At 41.9% G+C, this 21,342-nt stretch overlaps 1 protein-coding gene across 9 annotated transcripts in view; it reads left to right on the forward strand.

Moving 5' to 3' along the window:
- Positions 1–3,099: 3,099 nt before the first annotated feature.
- LOC123517689 (calcium-binding mitochondrial carrier protein SCaMC-3-like) overlaps positions 3,100–21,342 on the forward strand; it is a 36,184-nt gene continuing 17,941 nt past the window's right edge. For 4 of the 9 annotated variants that reach the window (XM_045278033.1, XM_045278036.1, XM_045278034.1 and 1 more), the window contains exons 1-3: positions 3,100–3,410; positions 7,201–7,327; positions 9,377–9,464. In XM_045278033.1, the coding sequence (XP_045133968.1) occupies positions 3,219–3,410; positions 7,201–7,327; positions 9,377–9,464 (407 nt within the window). In that variant the 5' untranslated portion in view covers positions 3,100–3,218. Of the gene's footprint in view, positions 3,411–7,200; positions 7,328–9,376; positions 9,465–11,160; positions 11,653–17,508; positions 18,319–21,342 lie in introns of those variants that run through there. The other 5 variants (XM_045278037.1, XM_045278038.1, XM_045278039.1 and 2 more) reach the window with 5 other exon arrangements.

Genomic DNA, 21,342 nt, shown 5'->3' on the forward strand with positions numbered 1-21,342 from the left:
TGTATGCACCCTGTGATGAGTTTGGATATCCTTAAGAGTTGTTATGGTGTGAGTGAGATGATGCACCTTGGGAGGAAGGGAGTGAGAACACTGTTTTTTCTTAACCTGGTGGTGGTAGTGGGGTAACTGGTGGTGGTAATTTTGGTGATTCAAATCCTGGTGAGTATTGGTTGATACATAATAGTGTCATGACATTTTAATCCTCTATCTATCTATGATGGCATTAGTACTTCAGCTTCATGATCCTAGTGGTGGTAGTAACTAGCATTATATTCAGATGAGTCACCAGCTCATTGCAACAACTTACAACAGATTCTAGTGGAAGTTATTGGGGACTTTTCAAAGGACCTTTTTTAAGGTGATGCATCCTAGTGGTAACTGTATTTTCATAAGTCAACATCTTACTACAGCTGCTATCGATAGATTCCAGTGGAAGCTACTGAAGTTTTCTAGGGTGCCTAGGTAGGCCCATTAGTAATTGTGATGGTGACATGTTGCAAATTAAGTACACATTAATTATGCAGTACAAAGAGTGGCAGATGGTAGTGGTAAGTTTACACATGGCATATCCCAAATAGAGCAAGTGATATTTCCCTAATGTGGAAGGATGACTGGCTCACTTCAATAAAGTCTAAAGGAAATACAGAAGCAGACATGGAGTTCATGAGTATACCAGAGAAAGCAATGGAGGATTGAGAACACTGGCTAACTCTTGCACTCGACAACCTAGTAATGCCGCCCACCAACACCCACACCCAGACACCCAACACACGCTTATCACCCATCCATGTTTGTTAATATTGTGACATGTCTGTGAAAATAGATAGATACATAATTGGGAAAGCAAGTAATTTGATGCTTTGAATATTAGTTAAAGTATTTAGTCATAAAATATTAACCATTCGGCCGTGGCTTCGTTTTTTTTTTTTTTTTTTCTATAGGGAATTGTTATTTAACTACGTAATTTAGCTAAGTCACCACTGTTCCCATCTCCCTGATGGCCTCACAACCAAGGCGATATAACTCATCATAGCTCTGGGCGGGCATCTCTTCCAACACACTATAGCTCGTCAATATTTTGGGTAATACTTAGTATTTTCTTAGCGTTTCTGTGTATTTCTAGGGTCTGGTGTGTATATAGATAGAAGCAGTGGGATGAAGAAGAAAGGAGAAACAAAAGAAGAGGACAAAGAAGGAGAAAGGGAGGAGGAACCAAGACTTAATATTTAGCTAAGTCTACCTTGTATTCTTGCCGTTCTTTATAATGCATTCTGGTGTTTTGGGGATATGGGGTGTTTGGTAGTGCTGTATGATGTTTTGAGTGTGTTTAGGAAGTTATAGATGTATTTTATGGGCGCTTTGTGTGTTTTCAGTATGTGTTAGATGGATTTAGGTATATTTAACATATTTTGAATGTGGTTTGGGGGGGGGGGATTGGGCTCATGGTACAGTAACGAGAGAAAGTTATTGTACCATGGTTGGGCTATTTGCGTGAGTTTTGAGAATTCTGGGACATTTATAAGTGTTGTATGGTGCTTTCGGTGTGTTTTGTGACAATATTGAATGTTTTGAGGTGTGTGTGTGTGTTTTGCGGTGTGCAGGTGGTTTTGGTGTTTACTATGGGTGTTTCTAGTTAGTTTTGGGTGTGTTTGTTGGTATTTTGAGGTGTTGTATGGTGTTTTGAGAATGTTTTGGGATAGTATAGCGTTTTTTGAGTGGTTTGTGGTATGTAGGAGCGGTGTTCTGGGTATGTTTAGGTGCGTGTGGGTCTTGAGTTTGTTATTACATACATACATAAATACATACACACATACTTTGTATTAGGTTACAGTAAGAATAAGATCAAAAGTAAGAATTAGAATGATAATAATAAACCAGTAACAGCGAAGAGGTTAAAGTTTAAAGAGGTTTCATAATTACCAATTAAGATTTCTTACCAAGATGAGGGTCTTGATCCCTCACCATTAAATTTTTTCTTCCTTCATCGTTAAAACAAATAAATGAATTTAACAATAAATTAATTAAAAAAGGATCAATATATTATATATCAATAATTCCCGTTAGTATACAGTATTCTTTGCCCATTGTATGATGTCCACCTGTGCTTCTCCCTTTCCTTCTCACTCCTGCGGCCTCAGCTCAAGGCGGTATGTACATACTTTACAGTGACAACTGACAGGGCATACATACACATCTGTCAGCCAAGTTCCCCAATGTGGTCTCCAGCGTCTCTGTTCACCTGCTGAAACACATGTCATAAGCTTGCCTACATGAAGAATAAGGAAGGATTATGGTTAATCAAATGAAAATGCATTACCTCCTCCTCCTCTTACTACTACTACTGCTGCTGCTGTTGCTGTTGCCATACTATGAGAGAGAGAGAGAGAGAGAGAGAGAGAGAGAGAGAGATACTCTCACACGGTTTCTTTTTCCTCATACGGCCGTTACATATATCCAAGTCAAGGGAAAATATAGACGGTTGACTTACCAACAAAGCCTGTAATTGCCTATTAGATGCTTTCAAATATCCCTCGCGAGATTACAATCTCACTTATTGCAACATACACCTCAGCACCCACGTAATTTTTGCTTATGATTCATTAAAAAGAAAAGGTAACTTATAACATGAAAATATTGAACCTTAAAGCGTCCACCAGCTCTCTAAACGGTCTTAGCAAGTTTACCACAATCAGTCTTATTACTACATGTATTTCAATATCCCCGTTCGTTCTGATTATGATCTGAACCCACACAAAAAAACTTGGGATTGCATCAACACTTCCTAGAACAACATATGAATGAAAATATATCTCATTTTGCTAAGGAAATCACGATTTGCAACGTTATAAGCATTCAGAACCAAACATCATGCGATTCAGAATCCACGTTTTGAAACTTTTAGGCGTTTCCTTGAATATGTAGTAAAATTTTGCGAGGGATATCCACTGCTGTAATAAACATTTAGCAATAACCCTGCAACACGAATAGAGAAATAAATAGTACCTTGGAGAGCAAGACTAGAGTTGTGAAGCCAGTTACCATCAGTCACTGTCAGAGAAAGTGAGGCATTGTGAACACTGGCGCTGGACGAAGTATTCACTATTCAGGCGTTTATATTCTCCCAGCTGTAGTCTGCTATGGGGAGTTGTGGGGCGAGGACGTGTTGACAGTGGTAGCCGTGTGTATGTGTGTGTGTATGTGTTCGCGTGACAGTCACAATGCAGGGCAAGGGCCATGAGAGTGACAAGCCATTCTACCACCACGCCTACGAGGCACCCAGCGAGGAGGAGGAGCGGTTAGGCTCTCTCTTCCATCAGCTGGACGTTAATGGAGACGGCAGAATAGATGTCCGCGACCTTTCTGAAGCACTAAAGCGACTCAGCCTCCCCCAGGTGCCCGGTGCTGCTGAGGTGGGTGGCTTGGTGCTCAGTGCTGGCTGGTTGGTGCCTTGGTGCTCACTTCATTCCCTGCCTCTCTCTACCTAACCCAGGGAGTGAGCACTGCCATATGTCACTTCCCATACATGTTCTTGTACTTGGTGTTACTCTCCAAGGTCGCCGCTGTGTATAGCTCGCTGTGTGTCTCTGTATATGTCTGGTGCACTAAATCGAGACCTATTGACGGCTGCATTTACCCCTTTACACCTGTGTATTTTCCTTACTTTTACTTGCAAGGTCGTGTATGGTATGTGTTGTATCTTGCCTTATCTTTCTATATAAAACTAACCTAATAAGCTGTGTGTCAGGTACTCTGCCAGTGGACACCTACAGAAGACTGCTTTGTTCCAGGCATTCTGTACATTCTCTGTTTTCATTTCAAGGTCACTGTATGTAGTTTGAAATGTGCTTTTTTTTTTTTTATTAATTTCTCTTCATGTGCATCACTCTAATATCTGGTATGAAGGCAGTGGGCGCCAGAGGAAGTCTACATTTATCCTTGTGCTTCCCTTGTTTTTTGTCAAGGTTCCAAGGTTGCCACATTTTTTTTTTTTTTCTTTTTTTTGCCTCGACAGTAATTGTGTACAAGGTTGAAATTGTAGTAGATCCAGTGAGAGGTTTGATGTTCCTATATTCTCCTCTCAATATTTTTCTGACACTTAGATAATATTCCATTGTCTTGCTTCTGTCTTCCCATCTCACTGTTTATTGCCCCCTTACATGTGCTGTCTCTGCCTCATTGTGTTCATAAGATATTCTCATTAATAATCTTACTACTTATGTTTTTTTTCTTCAATATGCTGTGTCTGATCCTCTATCCACTTCACATTCCTCTCTTTCCCGCATACTTGGCCTGTCAGATCTGTCATAACTACATGCTCCCTGTACTGTCACCATGTATTCTCATAATTACACACACACACTTCTCAATCTTGACTAATTTCATCAGCTTGGATCCTTGCCCTCAGCTTAATATTTGCCTTACATGTCATATTTGATACTGTATATATGTTATACCTCATGCCTTACGACTTTTACAATTAAGGAATGAATGGGCAGCCAGAGTGTCACATGTCTTATTGCAGTGTCAGATGCACACAGAAATTGATCTAAAAAAAAGAAAAGTTGAAGACTCATCATCATCATAGGAGTCCTCTTTTTGATTATCTATTGCACTTGTTTAGGGACCGGCACCTCAGTGGGCTTTTTTCTTTCTTTTCAAACACCAATTTTTGTTTCCCTTGGCCGTGTCTCCCTTTTACATAAACAAAGATAATTCTTTGTATCTCCGAGAGGCACCTTGACTAAAGACTGAATCCCTGACAGAGGAACAAAGGACAATGTCATAGACATCTAGACCAGGTTACGAGATTTGTACTCCAGGTCACTGCAGGGCTCACTATAGACAACATGACAGTTTAAAGGTTTTGCCTCTTGCCACTTCACCAACTGTCTGTTCACATGCCTCCAACTTCATGTCATGGTAGTTTTAGTTTGTCCATGGTTCAGCAGGCTGGGAGTAAGGGGTCCTCAAGCACATAGGTTCAAATCCTCATCATGGTGTGAGGATAGGAAAGGCATCAGCTCAGGGTAACACTTTTGAAGATGCCAAGTCCAAAGTTCTTCATTAGAGGGACACAAATAGAGAGAGAGAGAGAGTGCATATATTTGGGTATTGACTAGTAAGTTCATTCAACAAACATATACAGATGCTAAAAGCTCATTTTCATGTACTAAACAAAATTATATATATATATATATATATATATATAACTCTCTTTCCTTCTCTTTTATTACATTTTTTTTCCACAATAAAGCCATCAACCAGTGACAGACTCATAAAGCCCCCATTAACCACCATTGGAGTCCATTATTGTGCCCAAGATGAGTCATAAGTTGCCTTCTGCTTCTTGCTTCTCACTTCAATGTCCCTTGTATATTTTCAGTATCCAGCAGAGGGGTTGTAATAGAGAGGACACAAAAGGTGACTTGTCTTCATTTAAGAGGGAGGTTTCAAGACATTTATCCCTTTATTTTGGCTAACTCTATTGGATCTGCATGGGGAATGGAAACTAAATAAGCCTTATTTCCTCATTTTGTTACCGTTCATTTTTTTACATTGAAAAAAAAAAAAAAAGTTGCCGGCGTATTTGATATTCCTTTCTTCTAACAATTCAGGTTAAAATAAGGTAGTCACAGAATAAGGGCAGAGTGTTCAATAGTTTACCTGACCTGTTTACCATCTTTTTGTGGGAACTATTTCTGAACTGCTGCAGCAAGATTTGCATGTACACACAACACCTCATCCATACACAGCAGGTCTGGGGCATTCACCATACAGAGTGGGGCGTATTATGCTGAGAAGTGTGCTTGGGTTTGTTTCTCTCTCTCTCTCTCTCTCTCTCTCTCTCTCTCTCTCTCTCTCTCTCTCTCTCTCTCTCTCTCTCTCTCTCTCTCTCTCTCTGTCTTGTCTCTTGTGTCATTTCTTGTCTCTTCTCTTTTCTGTCTCTTCTCTTTTCTGTCTCTTCTCTTCTCTTCTCTTCTCTTCTCTTCTATTCTCTTCTCTTCTCTTCTCTTCTCTCTTCTCTTCTCTTCTCTCTCTCTCTCTCTCTCTCTCTCTCTCTCTCTCTCTCTCTCTCTCTCTCTCTCTCTCTCTCTCTCTCTCTCTCTCTCTTATAAAATATCTTATCTCTTTATGCATGTTTTTTTAGCATTTTATTTCAAGGTTTGTGTTCACTTCCATTAAAACTTAAGATAGATAAATAGTGAGTCACCAGGAGTAATTTGTACCCCACCTCTCTCTCTCTCTCTCTCTCTCTCTCTCTCTCTCTCTCTCTCTCTCTCTCTCTCTCTCTCTCTCTCTCTCTCTCTCTCTCTCTCTCTCTCTCTCTCTCTCTCTCTCTCTCTCTCTCTCTCTCTCTCTCTCTCTCTCTCTCTCTCTCTCTCTCTCTCTCTCTCAGCCAGCCAGCCAGTTCAAAGGAGATGAGGTGCTTGCATCATACCACACATGTTTTGAGAGGTCATTCTGAAGCTTAAGATTCATTCCTCTTACAACATGTTTTCTTTATTGTGAGAATTGAAAACACATGTTCTTTGTATTTCATCATTAATCATGTTTTGAGATATTGTGTTTGTAGTAATAGCGGTGTATGAGGGTGGGGAACTTGTCTCCCTGATGAGAGGATGGGTTTGAACACTGGGCTGGGCAATACTGAGCCTCCTTGGAGGTGATAGCTTCTTCACTTTAGTGCTTGCTGCAGGTCACATTTGGAATCCATTACTGTGTTGTCTGCTTATCTTGTGTGTCGTTAATGTTCTTTTCTCCTACCCCTATTGCCTCCGTATGAGATGCCTCATCAAACAGTCTCTCACTGTTATAAAGGAAAGAAGTTTGGTGATGTGGTTTGGAGAAAATTAAGCAGAGAAACACAAAGAGATAGATGAAATATTGAGATATTTTGTTGTCTTTGCAGCTGTGAAGCATTCCTCTATAAATGCAAGTGTTAAGAGACTTAATGAAATAATAGTGTGTTCTTGGAATTTCCTGAAAACTTGCAAAGTACATCTCTAGCCGTGCTCTCAGCTTTATATATTTATGTATATATCTAGTATATAGTATATATTATATGCATATATATTTTTTTCAGCATTATAATATACATAGGTGTTGTGAAAAGTGAACATTTTATTGATGTATTTATTAAGTGTTTGTAGAAGTGTTTGACTCTGATTGACCTGTTGTACCTCCTCTTCCCTGTGACAGCTGCTGATCCAGAGGGCAGACATCAACAAGAGCAACGATCTGACACTCGCTGAGTTTGTCAACTATGTTCAGGAACACGAGAAGAGATTACTACTGGTTTTCCACACACTTGATGCCAACAGTGATGGTATGCATCCCACCCCTTCCCACTCTCTCTCTCTCTCTCTCTCTCTCTCTCTCTCTCTCTCTCTCTCTCTCTCTCTCTCTCTCTCTCTCTCTCTCTCTCTCTCTCTCTCTCTCTCTCTCTCTCTCTCTCAGTGAAGGAAAGGCACTCTTGTCACCAGTAACATGATACATTCTGAATGGGTGGAGATGTCCAGCATTTCTTGACCTCCTAGATGGCACAGCATTGTGAAATAGTATTATTTAGGTGGCGGGGTCTTTGTCTTTACTTCATTTACCAGATGTACATTATGCTGTAGTTACTGCATAGTTACCGCAGGCCAGGTTGATGGGAGAAGACATGCTTTGGTAAAGCTTACCATTTTTATATGTTTATTTATTTGTATGTCCTTTGCCTAATTGATGATTTTTTAAGGAAGAGTGAGCAGCTTGCGTGTCTCGGTGGTGATTTGAGTAGACTCACCAGTCAGGAGCTTTTCTCCACAAGTTTGTTATTGCAGAGAGTGAAGTAGCATTGTGTGTTGTGCTCTCTGAAGCTGCAGTTATTGCTTCTGTTTATATATACAGTAACATTTTCATTATCATTTCTCAGCACTATTGTTTTTTGGGATATTGTTCTTTCCTGGCTTGCTGTGGTACAAATAACCAGATTATGGCATCATTGTTTATGGCATTGAAAATAATTTTTTTGTGTTTTTGTTGACTAAAATGGGAATCTTTCTTCTTAATTCATATATATATATATATATATATATATATATATATATATATATATATATATATATATATATATATATATATATATATATATATATATATATAGATAGATAGATAGATAGATAGATAGATAGATAGATAGATAGATAGATAATTTTATTTATATATATATATATATATATATATATATATATATATATATATATATATATATATATATATACACACATATATATACAAATTATATATATATATATATATATATATATATATATATATATATATATATATATATATATATATATATATATATATATATATATATATATATATATATTTTTTTTTTTTTTTTTTTAGACTTCAAACTTATTGTTCAACCAAATATTAAGTGGTATGCATACATGTGTGTGTGTGTGTGTGTGTGTGTGTGTGTGTGTGTGTGTGTGTGTGTGTGTGTGTGTGTGTGTGTGTGTCTGTGTGTTGTGCAAGATAATGGCAGGATTATAATCATCATAAATTATTATTATCAGTTTTATCATTGGCACTGGGCATTTACAGACAGTTATGTGTGTGTGTGTGTGTGTGTGTGTGTGTGTGTGTGTGTACAAAATCAGGTCTGTACTGTAATGGCCTGTTTTCTCATACAAATCACTATTATCATTGTTATCATATACAGTTACAAGTCCACTTAAGGACAAGGTGTCTATATTTGTTTGTCTGCCGTTTGTTTGTTTCAGTCACACCAGCACATCTATTCAGGTTAATCTCTGCCTTCTCTTATTATTATTGTCTTATTTATCACGTGATATCAAAACTTGTCATACCATGCAGCTTTATTATGGTAATAAGAAAACATGTCTTCTATAATCCTTGATACTGTCATTGTTTATGTTGTATATATCATTGCTCTTCCCACAGTTTTTCAGTTTACAACCTTTATTAAAGCCATTGCTCTCTGCCATAAACTAGTAGAATATAACACTCATATCAGGTTTATATATAACATATATCTTTTGTACATATGTAAAAATAGTTGTTACTTGATTTTTAGCACTGAATCATGTTATCTGATGCTTAGCTGTTTGAGGAAATGCTTATATGTGTCCATCTATCCATCTGATTCCCTGCTTTCTTGGAATTTTTCGCAAGGAGGTAACCACATCTGGAGAGCTTCCACTTCTCCCTGGCCTTCCACTGGGCACTCAGTCCTCAGGTGGATGTGTTGTGATGGTGACTCATTGCTGAAGTGGCTGAAATGTGGTACTGTGTCTTGATCACCGCCCCCCTTGGTAGCCAACTTGTAACTTAATGCACCTTGTTCATTCCTTCCTTGCAGGCCGTGTGGATGAGAAGGAATTGAGGTCATCCTTCCACAGACTGGGGATTGATATCGATCATGATGAAGCAAAGCGACTCCTCCAGCGGTGAGTGTTCAGTACTTGCCTGTGTTGTGGTGATGAGAGTGTAATGTGCACTGTCTTAGCCCATCTGAGCTTCCATACTTCCACTCCTTTCTATTTGTGAATCTCTAAATGGTGGGCTACATTTGGACATTTACTAATGGGGTGCTTGTGAAGACTTGCTGTGCTATCCACAAGTTCATGTATGTATTGTGTGTCAGCAGTGATTGTCAGCATTTTCAGAAAAGCAGTTACTGGAAAATATAACTGTTTATATTTCCATTTATTTATCTATTAGTACCAAACACTTGATCTCTCTCTGATTATTTCATTGAAGAGATTGGTCGTGATAGAAAACCGTCCTTCCTCTGGTCCTTCCACAACTTCCGTGTTTGGTCAAGGTCTCGTTCCGCTTAGACTCCTCTCACTAACTCAGTCTCAGTCACTGCTATCATAAGTGCAAACTGTTCAGTGTATCACAAGTCATCCATTCACCAACTTTACATTCAGTTCCACTTGCTGTTTCACCATTTCGGGATTTTAAAAGACGTCACTTTGCTCTCGAGGAAACAAGTCAGTCTTTCATTCAGGTGCTCTGCCATTTGGAGTGGATGATGATTTCTATCCAGTGGCTTTGTTCTCTTGGTTTTTTAATGATGTTGATCGCATGTGCTACTGTTGTGCAAGTATTTACATTTAGGTTTGGCCTTAAAAAGATTGAAAACCATGAATATTCTTAATGCATAAAATTTGAATATCTGCAGGATGTTGGGTTACTCACTATATATTTGTCACTTTTTTTTTTACTTGAAATGAATGGATTAGTAAGTGGTTTACATTATGAACTGAAGTTGTATATGTTAAAGAGCTAAGTATGGGAGCATGTAGGTGTTGCCAAAGGTTCTACTGGCAGTGGTGGGTGGCAGTGGATGCCTCCTGGCAGGAGACTGAGCCAGGTGGGTGACACTGACATGCAAGACTTACATATCATGGGTGGGAGGTTCACTTCAAGGGAGAGAGAGAGAGAGAGAGAGAGAGAGAGAGAGAGAGAGAGAGAGAGAGATTATACATCAGAAGTGAATGTGTGGAAAGGCAACCTATTACAGTGTTTAAGTGTGTAAATTTCCATATCACATTTACATTGCTGAGTTTGTTTGATTTAGTGGTGTCGGTGCTCTCTCTCTCTCTCTCTCTCTCTCTCTCTCTCTCTCTCTCTCTCTCTCTCTCTCTCTCTCTCTCTCTCTCTCTCTCTCTCTCTCTCTCTCTCGGTGGATGTGGAAGATAGTGCTGTTTCATCCTTCCTTTTTTTATCTTTCAAATATTCCTCTTAGTTATGATGTCACAATGCATGGAAGGTACAAAAGAATTCAAGATTCTGTGGAGAGAGAGAGAGAGAGAGAGAGAGAGAGAGAGAGAGAGAGAGAGAGAGAGAGAGAATTTCCCCTCATATAGATTATAAATTGATGGATTGGCATTTAAACGATGCTATCAAAACAAATTATTTATCTTTGATATCCACTTACAATATTTGTCATTGCAACCTGACTCGTATCATTATCAGTGGTTGCTTTGCTGGTCTAAATAGCTTTGCGTTATCTTCGTATCTCCGACCTTCCTTAATTATAAAATAAAAGGTGGGAAATGTTTCCGCGCGATGCACAGCAGCGGTGCCAGGAATGGGACGAGTGCTGTGCTGACGGAATGTTAAGTATTCTCTTTAGTGAGGCGGGAGTGTGGGCTGTGGACCGTCTGGCATATTGAGTAATGTTGGGACGGCGCCTGCCCTCACTTGTCAGTTGTCACTTCCTGCTGGTCCTGGGCACTGGGCCCTTGGCACAGGCAGTCAGGCCCCAACTCTTGTAGTGGTCGTGCGCTGTGCCAGCGAGTGCGCCTACACCGAGTGAAGCATGAAGCCAGAGGAGAGTGTCGCCCGCAGGACACATCATCAGGACATGGGCTTCGTTGATCCCTTGCGGACTGGCCAGAGTTCCCTCACCACACACCATGACCACTTTCAGGAGGGGACCGTGGCTCCCCAACACAGTGTTGCGGCAAGGGCACTCTCAGGCCTCGGCGGGCGTACTGGCGCCGCGGCGGGAGTGTTAGTAATGGTATACGGATCGGCAGAGATTTGTGCAAGGACTCAGTGTGGATTAACTTTCATGCCGCTGATGTCCCTCTCACCTCGCCAGCGCCGCCAGTCCCAGAGCAGGTACTGAGATGTGTGTACTGTGTAGTAAGCACAGGCTTCCACCCACGGGTGGTGCTGCTGCTGCTGACGAGCCAATATGAATGAAACTTTTGTAGTTTTATACTATCAAGAACTGAATGTGTAGGCTAAATACGCCGTAAAGTAGCATATTATAAAATCATTGGGTTTATATACACTGTTCACACTCAGGTTGTATTGTGTGAGGCGCTGCTCCCTCCTTGGTGTTCCATTGGCTCTAGGTATTAGTAGTAATATGGCGTAGCGTATAACAGGCAGCTCAACCTATGTTGGCTTGAATAACATCCATCCTAATAATAATAACTATAACAGTGATTGTAGTAAAACATTAATAACTATTGGTAAGAAATCGAGTAGTTGATACAAATACGTATATTGAAGGTACAGTACAACGAGGAAGTACTTTGTATATGATATGAATGGCTTCACGCTGATAGAAAAAAAAGGTAGAGAGAGAGAGAGAGGGTGGGGGAGGGGGGGTTATGTAGCAAGTGAAGGCCTTTATAGATACACACTACGAAAGTTTCATTGTGAGCCATTCACTACTGTTATCATGAACTGTACATCAAAGTTCACTGGTCTTGTATTGCTGTGTATACCTTTGGAAACTTAGGCCTTTATGCTCTCTCTCTCTCTCTCTCTCTCTCTCTCTCTCTCTCTCTCTCTCTCTCTCTCTCTCTCTCTCTCTCTCTCTCTCTCTCTCAACATTCGCCATCTCATCGTTACCACCACGTAATTATTTTTAACAAACAAGTAAATAGTACGTCCCAGAAATGTCGGGGGTGTTTCATTATACACTGATAATTTAACAGAGACGCATTTTCACCATGAGTTTCGGGTGTGATTTGACGATTTTATTGACATTAGGAAGGGTCTATGGAGGTCAGAAGGTTAATGGCCAGAGTCTTCACTATTTTAATCCCCGCAAAAGTTTCTGAAGCTGTTGAAAATCGCCAAATAGTAAGCGGAGGGAATATGTAAACGCGTCATGGTACTCCAGGGTTTAACGACAATTCTGCATCGGTGACAGTGACAGGGAAGAAACTCCATGAAAAGCCAAGTGAGAATAGCAAGGGGTTTTAGAGAATACGAGTAGTCTTAACCATGCAGAGAACAAAGCGTTGCAGAACTCACTCTCTCTCTCTCTCTCTCTCTCTCTCTCTCTCTCTCGTCCAAATATAGAGGAAAGGATGATGTATGTAAGTTTTTGACAAGTTGCATCATAGCCAGAAGTAAAGAAAATAAGCCTTGATAAGTAGGGCGGTATGTGAAATAAACGAGAGATAGGTGACGTCGAGATCTTACTATTTCCCATTTCTTTCGAGCTTCACTGGTTAAACACGTACGTAAATAGATTCTGGCATACACCGTACAAAGAAAGGAAGGTTTCCGGCACCTGCTTTAAGTCATCATCACCATCGCGTCCCACTTACCGACTTCTTGGTGCCTTGATCTGCTTGGTGGGTTTTTTTCTGCCATGGAACCAGTCCAGGCAGAGTCAGGGCTCGTATTCTCAAACATTTCTGTGCTTCCCCTTCACTCGCGCTCTTTATTTAAGTTTGCACGAGTTTTTTTTAAGGTGTTTTTACAGTTCTAGAGGCAGATTGACAAGATTTTTTCAATATTGTATGGAGAGACACTTCTGAAAACCCCGCTACTCATATCTGTGGCCTTGGAATATAATCGTGGTGAGAGAGCATAGCGTTTCTGCATACGGATCCAGAGCCGGAGAGAGGAGAGTGAGCTATTAATAGTGATGGTGGCGGTGGCAGCAGCGACGGTGGCGGTGGTGGTCGGTTAGGGAAGGAATGCCCGCCCTTGACTGGTAATGTCTGGAAGTCTGCCCGTGACTGCTTTTGCAAACTTTTGGTCGTCTCAACTCGACTTCTTTTAACAAGCTCAAGTGGAAGATTGTGTTTTTTTGTCTCACATTTTTTCCCTCATATTTCCCAAGTCGTGGAGAGAGATAGAGAGATCTTAACCGGCTCTAGTTTAGTAGAAGTTAGACACGTATTCAGAAACGCTTTGCTTTCTCCACGACTAATTTCCAAGGCCACAGAGATGGTTAGCGGACTTTTTATGTGTTTTTCCAGTTAATAATGTAGAAATTTTGTCACTCTGCCTCTAGAACTGTAAAAATACCCTTAAAAAACACTCTGCTCTCTCATCACGAATATTTTATTTTCCAAGGCCTCAGAGATGGTTAGCGGGGTTTTCAAGAGTGTTTCTCCAGTTAATCATGTAGAAATTTTGTCAATCTGGCTCTAGAATCGCAAAAACAGCCCGTGTAAATTTAGATCGAGCCTTTTGAAATGGTAAAGGTGAAGCACAAAAGTGTTTGAGAATACGAGCCTTATTGAGGCTTCCATGAACGTTTTGACGATTGTACTGTCAGTTTAACGCCTTCTTTACCATGACACATATTTCATATTTATTCTGCTTACTATTTGGTGATTTTAAACAGCTTCAGAAACTTTGTGGGGATTATAATAGTGAAGACTGGCTATTAATCTTGTAATCTCCATAGATCCTTTCTAATGTCAATAAAATCATACCCAAGACTCATGGTAAAGATACATCCCTATACTGAAGGAGTTAAAAAGGACTCTGCATCATCATTGGGAAGAACAGTGATGGGAGCGTTACTACTCACCTATGTGGTCTTTATAAATAGTAGTGATGGGAGAACGAGTGTGTCTCAGAATGCTGCCTCTGTTTTTTGCTCCTCGTGACTTGGACAACGGTATCTGAAGTGAGGAGGATCAAGGTAACGCTGAAACTTGATTGGTTAAACTTACGTATCCTTTACTTTTGAACTTTTACAATTTTTAATCTTTTCAGTACCGGGACATATTTTTTACCTTGAGATTTGTGTACGATTAGACCACTTTATTGATATTAGGAAGGGTCTATGGAGTTCAGAAGATTAATGGGCACTGTCTTCACTATTTTAATCCCCCCACATGAGTTTCCGAAGCTGTATAAAATCACCATATAATAAGCAGAATGAATATGGAAACGCGTCATGGTACTGAAGGGGATTAATAATATTTCTCTTGATTTAAAGCACGTCACCCAATTTGCACTTAAGAAAAAAGAAATAAACTAGATGAGAGCCCGGTCTGTTTGTCGCATCTGTGTCATTGTAATCCTCCTCTTCATCATTATTATCTCTCCTTATCACAAAGTTCGCCGCAACGTCACTCCTATTTAAGAGATTATTCCCAAGGCCACAGAGGCGCCTCCGACGTCACTCACAGTATCTTGAATGACGCTTAGCACACTACGCACTCGCTTGGACTTTGATCTTTCTGCCCGATACCCTCCGTCTTTCTCCAGTTTCATCTATTAACCCCACTTATGTCTTGTTAATCTTCCCTGTGAAGCCTTGTATTCAGAATCACCTACCTCTTCCACCACGACTGTTATCCAAGGCCACATACATGATTAGCCAGGTTGTCAAGAGTGTTTCTCCTGTTGATAATACAGAAATATTATTAATCTGTCACTATAACCTTAAAGACACTTCTAAAAACTTGTGTACCTTCACTTGAAGTCTTTTGGTAAGTAGTGGAAGCGTGGGCAGTGTTTCAGAGCACAACCCTAATTGTCTTGCCAGCTTCTGTCTCAGTCCATCTCACCTCGTAGCTTGAAGCATCCCAGAATACTGTATTGGAAGTGTACCTTCAAGATCATACAATTCCCCTGAGCCATCAGTGGTGAGAAGACTGGTGATAACAAACGACCTTGACTAATGTTTCGTAAAGTAAGAGGTGGCTCGTTGAAAGTAAAGTGAGGGACAAAATATTAATCTCTCTCTCTCTCTCTCTCTCTCTCTCTCTCTCTCTCTCTCAAGTTGATGCCCCCTTCCAAGGAAATGCTAGGAAACTGACGTTGCCATTCGTCTCGGGAAAGTGTATCTATATTTACATGTTTGTGTGTTTGGAAGATGACTCGACAAGTGTCAGTGTTGTTACATCAGTGTGTGTGTGTGTTAGTCATGTGGTCTTGGTAGATGGCCAAGAGCCTTGTGATCCCTCCCATTTCAGGATTGTCCGTGTGTGTGTGTGTGTGTGTGTGTGTGTATGTGTATGTATGTGTTTGTGTGGCCTACGCGACGCAAGCTCCCTCCTTCGGCAATACCTATAATGTGCGCCACACTGTTCAATGTTGCCGGCCTCAGCAAGGTGCCAAATGTTTTTTTGTTTTTTGTTTTTTATCACCGCCAAGGCCAACGAGCACGCGTATTATCCAACAAACCACCACGCACACACACACACACACACACACACACACACACACACACACACACACACACTAGATGACAAGTTAATGATTGCAATTATCTACACGCGCAGCAAACTATCATACATAGAAAACACTTGATATCAAACAAGTATGGCGTAAATATGCGACTATTAATGAAGTGGCAGTGCATCTATGCCAGACTAACGCCCGTATTCAGAAACGCGTTGCTCTCTCATCACGACAGCTTTCCGAGGCCACAGAGACGACTAGCCGGATTTTCAAGAAGGTTTCTCCTTATAACAATCTATAAATCTTGCCAGTCCATCTCCGGAACCATATAAATACCTTTAAAAACATTAACATCTTCAACTGAAACCTATGGAAAGAAGTAATGGTGAAAGAGCAAAGCGTTTAAGAATACTGGCCTAACATTAAAATACAAGCGAGTGAGGGAGCAGGGTGTGTGTTGAGTAACTGGCAAGAGTGTTGTGATTGGACGAAACACGGGTGTAGGCTGAGAATGTTTTGCCAGTTCGTATATCACTGTGTGGGGTGGTCCTTGCTGCACGGTGGTTGGCTCGGCGCCCTTAACACTGGCAGTCACCTGGTGCCTTCCTGAAGCCAAGAGATGAGGTCTGGGTCTGCTGTGCTGGCTGGTGCTGGCTAGTGCTGGCTGGCCTCTCCCGTTATAGCTCCTCGTCAAATCAAGGGTCTGTCATGCTGTTCACTCTTAGGGGATGCTATCACTTCTCCCTCTGCCAAGTCTCCTGTCGCGTTACTTAAGCACCACCACCACCACCACTACCGTTACTATTATTATTATTATTATTATTATTATTATTTTTAAATGGTGTGTGTGTGTGTGTGTGTGTGTGTGGTAGGGATGGTGCTTTGTCTCGGCAACTCATTGTGGGATTGCCGGCTTGGAGGATAGATAGATAGATAATCATTCATATCCATATTATTATTATTATTATTATTATTATTGTTGTTGTTGTTGTTGTTGTTGGTGGTGGTGGTGGTGGTGGTGGTGGTGGTATTGTCATCACTGTCTTTTGTTCGGGGAGGAGCAAGCCCAAGGTATCTGGGGAATGCTGAGTATGGGTGTTAAACTGAAGTTTGTGCTTTCTGGCAGGAATGTGTGTGTGTGTGTGTGTGTGTGTGTGTGTGTGTGTGTTACGAGAGACAACGAGAGAGTAAACAAAGCGAGGTGTATAAAGAGAAAAGCACAAAACATTCTTGGATCCTTGTGGCGTTGAGATATAAATAATTTAATAATTTATGGGTGTTGCTTTTATATCGTTTTATGTTTCGTTAGAGTCGATTGCAGAGAGAGAAAGAGAGAGAGAGAGAGAGAGAGAGAGAGAGAGAGAGAGAGAGAGAGGGGTAGGTGTATAATGCCGTAAGTTGCGTCACAGGGTCAAAGGTTTGGTTAGGGCGGTCCGGTGACAAGAGGAGGCATTGGTGTGTGGTGCGTGGCGCAAGGAAGGGGCCACACACTTCTCCGTCATCCCCATGCCGGGACGAGCGGCGGGCCGGCTAGAGTTGCGAGTGACCGACTAGTCGCTCCCCACCTGACTGTAGGTGAGGTAGTGACTCCCCGCTGTCACCATTGTCGACTGGTTGGCCGTGCGGTGCCGTAACGTAGCGATCTGCCCACGGGGAATGGCTCGAGTACCACACCGTGCCACTCCACATGTATAACGTTAACATTCCGGTGTTATTCGTGTGACTAATACTCCCTTCCTTCTCGCACAGTCACCCACTTGTACAACCAGGGATCGCGTCAAGAGTTCCAGTGTTGCTCGGAGACAGTATTAATGTTGATGGTGCATGGTGGCGAGGAAGGCGGCTCAATACTGCCTGTGGAGGTGTGGCAATGCAGTGTGTGTGAGTGGGTGTGGGTGGCAGATGCGGCGCGGCAAGCATTGTGCCATGTGGTGACTGAATCCTCCTTACAAGCGCCGCGCCTCCACCTTTCAGTAAGCACTGCCGCGCCGTGTTGTGGAAACCCTCGGTGCCCTCTCGCATGGAACCATGTCTCCCTGGCCCGCTCATGACCCACCACCGCCGCCACCGTCACTGCTGCTCGTTGGCCGGCATGGAATGAGAGCAGGCAGACCACGGCCGTGGCTGGAGTGTGAGAGGCGCGGGCTCATATCTCATCCCGCCGCTCGCCATGAAGGACTTCGGTGTTGGCTCATGGTGGAGGAAAGGTCAAGGAGAGGAGGAGGAGGAGGAGGAGGAGGAGGAGGAGGAAGAGGAAACCGTGCAGGAGATCATCACCGAAGTGGCCGAGGATATTGTCGCTTACACACTGGACCACCTCATCGAGATCTCCAATTCCTTCGTCCGCATCATCAGTCAGAGCCCGCCTGAGCAGCCGTGCATTTGTAGCAAGTATGTACTCGTGGACTGAACGTCTGCTGCTGCTGCTGCACGGAGGCACGCCTTTCACTCGCTGTATACAATCCTTACACTCGCGCTGCCTCTTGTCATGCACCGCCTCTTGCTATTCGTTTATTTATTTATTTTCCTGCTTTTCGATTACACAAAGATAGTATCGACTGTAATGTTATCGTCTGCGTGTTCCATCAACCAGCAAAACTTCGAATGCATGAGTTTTTTTTTCCCCTTGTTTTCTGTTATGAAGTACCTGCAAGCATGCCAGTTCCTCAGTCAGACTACCTACGTCCCTGAAGAGAAAGGAGCATGTGTTCGTGTTTCTCTGATGTCTAATGAGAGGAGCCTTTTAAATACTGATATTTTACTTATTTATTTATATTATTATTATTATACCTACACAGTATTGAAAGTAATGAGTGTAAGAGATTTTTTCCTTGGGTCTCCTTCCTCCTGATTTATTCCCCGTCATTTATTTCCTCTGCAGACATTTCCTCTCCCCATCAGACCACCTGAACCTGACGTAACCCAACGGGACGGAAATCATTAGTATAAATTTTTTGCCAGCATTTCATTATTCTAACACGGCGCTGTTACAGACACCCAGGGGAGAAGTTCAGAGGGAGGGAGAGAGTCGTGTTTTATCGATACTCTGTTAAAAGATCCTATTCTGAAACACTTCTGCACGCTCCTTGATTACTTTGAAAAGCCTCTTGTTGAAGTTGCACGGGTTTAGAATGTAAGGATTTTATTTTTTTATGGTTCTAGTAAGTAATTTATGCGATTTTCATATTATTTGTAGCAGAAAGACTTGAGATTCTTCGGCTTATCGTCTCTACGTCTTTGAAAATAGTCATGATGAGAGAGCAAAGTGTAAGTTTTTGTAGTTCGAGGTCACGCCAATATTCATAAATGCCTTCCCCTCACACTACGACAATTTTCCAAAGCCACAGAGACAACTAGGCGGGTTTTCAAGACAGTTTCTCCTTTTAATAAACTAGAAATTATGCCCATCTATCACCAGAACCATAAAAATACCCTAAAAAAAAAAAGAGTATCTTCAGTTAGAGCCTTTGGAAAGCAGTAATGGTGAGAGAGCAAAGTGTTTCAGAATGCTGGCCTTAGTGTCTCTCTTATATATGAAATGAATAGACAGATGAATAAGTAAAGGCATTAGCGAAGAGGGGGGGGGGAAGATTCAGTGGGTAACATGACCTATAGTGGTGGAAATAACAGGTACTGGAAGGGCATTACTGTGTCCTTAGTAGTGAGGTGGTGAGTGCCAGAAGTATTGGCCAGGCACTCTCAGTCTTACAGAGCTTTCACTCTTACAACATTCTCCCGTAATGCCTTGAAGCTCTAGGTGTTTGTCTTTCGTGCTGCAGTGTATGGTTCTTCTGTAGCCTCTCTCTCTCTCTCTCTCTCTCTCTCTCTCTCTCTCTCTCTCTCTCTCTCTCTCTCTCTCTCTCTCTTTCAGTCCAGGATGTTGCTTTGTTTCTTTAATGGAGTGACTCTCGGTGTACATATCGTTAGCTTCAACAGTACATTAGGCAAGCTGTGTTAACCTTACCTCTCCTGCCACAAAAAATAGTCGAAATGGTTGATATTTGTATGACCTAAGCTTGCCCTTGCGTTCCTCTATAATCTTGTCACATTAGAAGGTCATGTTTAGAAGCTAATCCTACACAGTACATAAGGCAAGTGACATAACCTTACCTGGCATAACCTCGCCTGCACACAAACTAACTCACGGAGCCGGCTTGTATTTGTATGGCCTAAGACTCCTCCCCGCGTGTTCCTCTATAACGAATCTAGGTCATACTTGAAGCGTGCACCCTATCAAACAAATGACTCACCCAGCTTACCTACAAAACTTGCTCGAGTCACTAATATTTGCGTGACCCAAGATTCCCCTCACGTACACTGCCTCTGCAACCACGAATCTAGGTCACACTTGAAGAGAACCGTATCAAACTGACTTACCTAGCCATATTTTCACTCGGCTTACCTACAAAACTTGCTCGAGTCTTTGATATTTGCGTGACCTAAGATTCCCCTCACGTACACTGCCTCTGCAACCACGAATCTAGGTCACACTTCAAGAGAACCGTATCAAACTGACTTACCTAGCCATATTTTCACTCGGCTTACCTACAAAACTTGCTCGAGTCTTTGATATTTGCGTGACCTAAGATTCCCCTCACGTACACTGCCTCTGCAACCACGAATCTAGGTCACACTTCAAGAGAACCGTATCAAACTGACTTACCTAGCCATATTTTCACTCGGCTTACCTACAAAACTTGCTGGAGTCGTTGATATTTGCTTGACCTAAGATTCCCTTCAACCACGAATCTAGGTCATAGTAGAAGCTGACCTACCCTTAACCCAGCCTAACTTTAACCTGACCCAACCTATCCCACTCTAAGAATAACTGCTATGCTTGCTCTTCTCATGACCCAGAATTCCCTCCCCCCACGTCCCATCTCCATTCCCGCATCCACACATATAACACCAGATCTGGGTCAGAATGAGAGTTAGCCCACTGCTGTTCCTGGTGCTGGTGCTGATGATGATGATGATGATGTATCGACCGGTCACCACTCCAGCCAGACCTTGGCGTGGTGTGTCTAGGGACGTTGCGGCGCTGCGTTGCTGTCTCGCCCTCCCCAGTCCCTGCCAGCCAGCCAGCCAGCTAGCTCAACACTTCCTCTCTCCACGATAATACTCTCTTCTTAACATTTCCTCCACTGCACTGCCTTCGTGTTCCGTCTGCGAGTGGCTGGTTTCATGCTAAGCTCCTGTGTTTGAATGCCTTCCCACGACAGCAATACGACGACAGTTCACGACCTTTCTCGTTATTTTGGGTGTTCTTTTTGACAGTTCTCTTTTGGGATTGGCAGCTTCACTATCCCTTTTTTTTTATTGTCCTTATGTTGCCCTTGGCCTGAACCCCATCGTCCATGAAAAGAGAAAGATAATTAGTTTCCATGTCTACCATAGCATATCAGATAATTTAAA

The sequence above is a fragment of the Portunus trituberculatus genome, chromosome 42, assembly GCF_017591435.1.
Source record: "Portunus trituberculatus isolate SZX2019 chromosome 42, ASM1759143v1, whole genome shotgun sequence".
NCBI classification, from domain to species: domain Eukaryota; kingdom Metazoa; phylum Arthropoda; class Malacostraca; order Decapoda; family Portunidae; genus Portunus; species Portunus trituberculatus.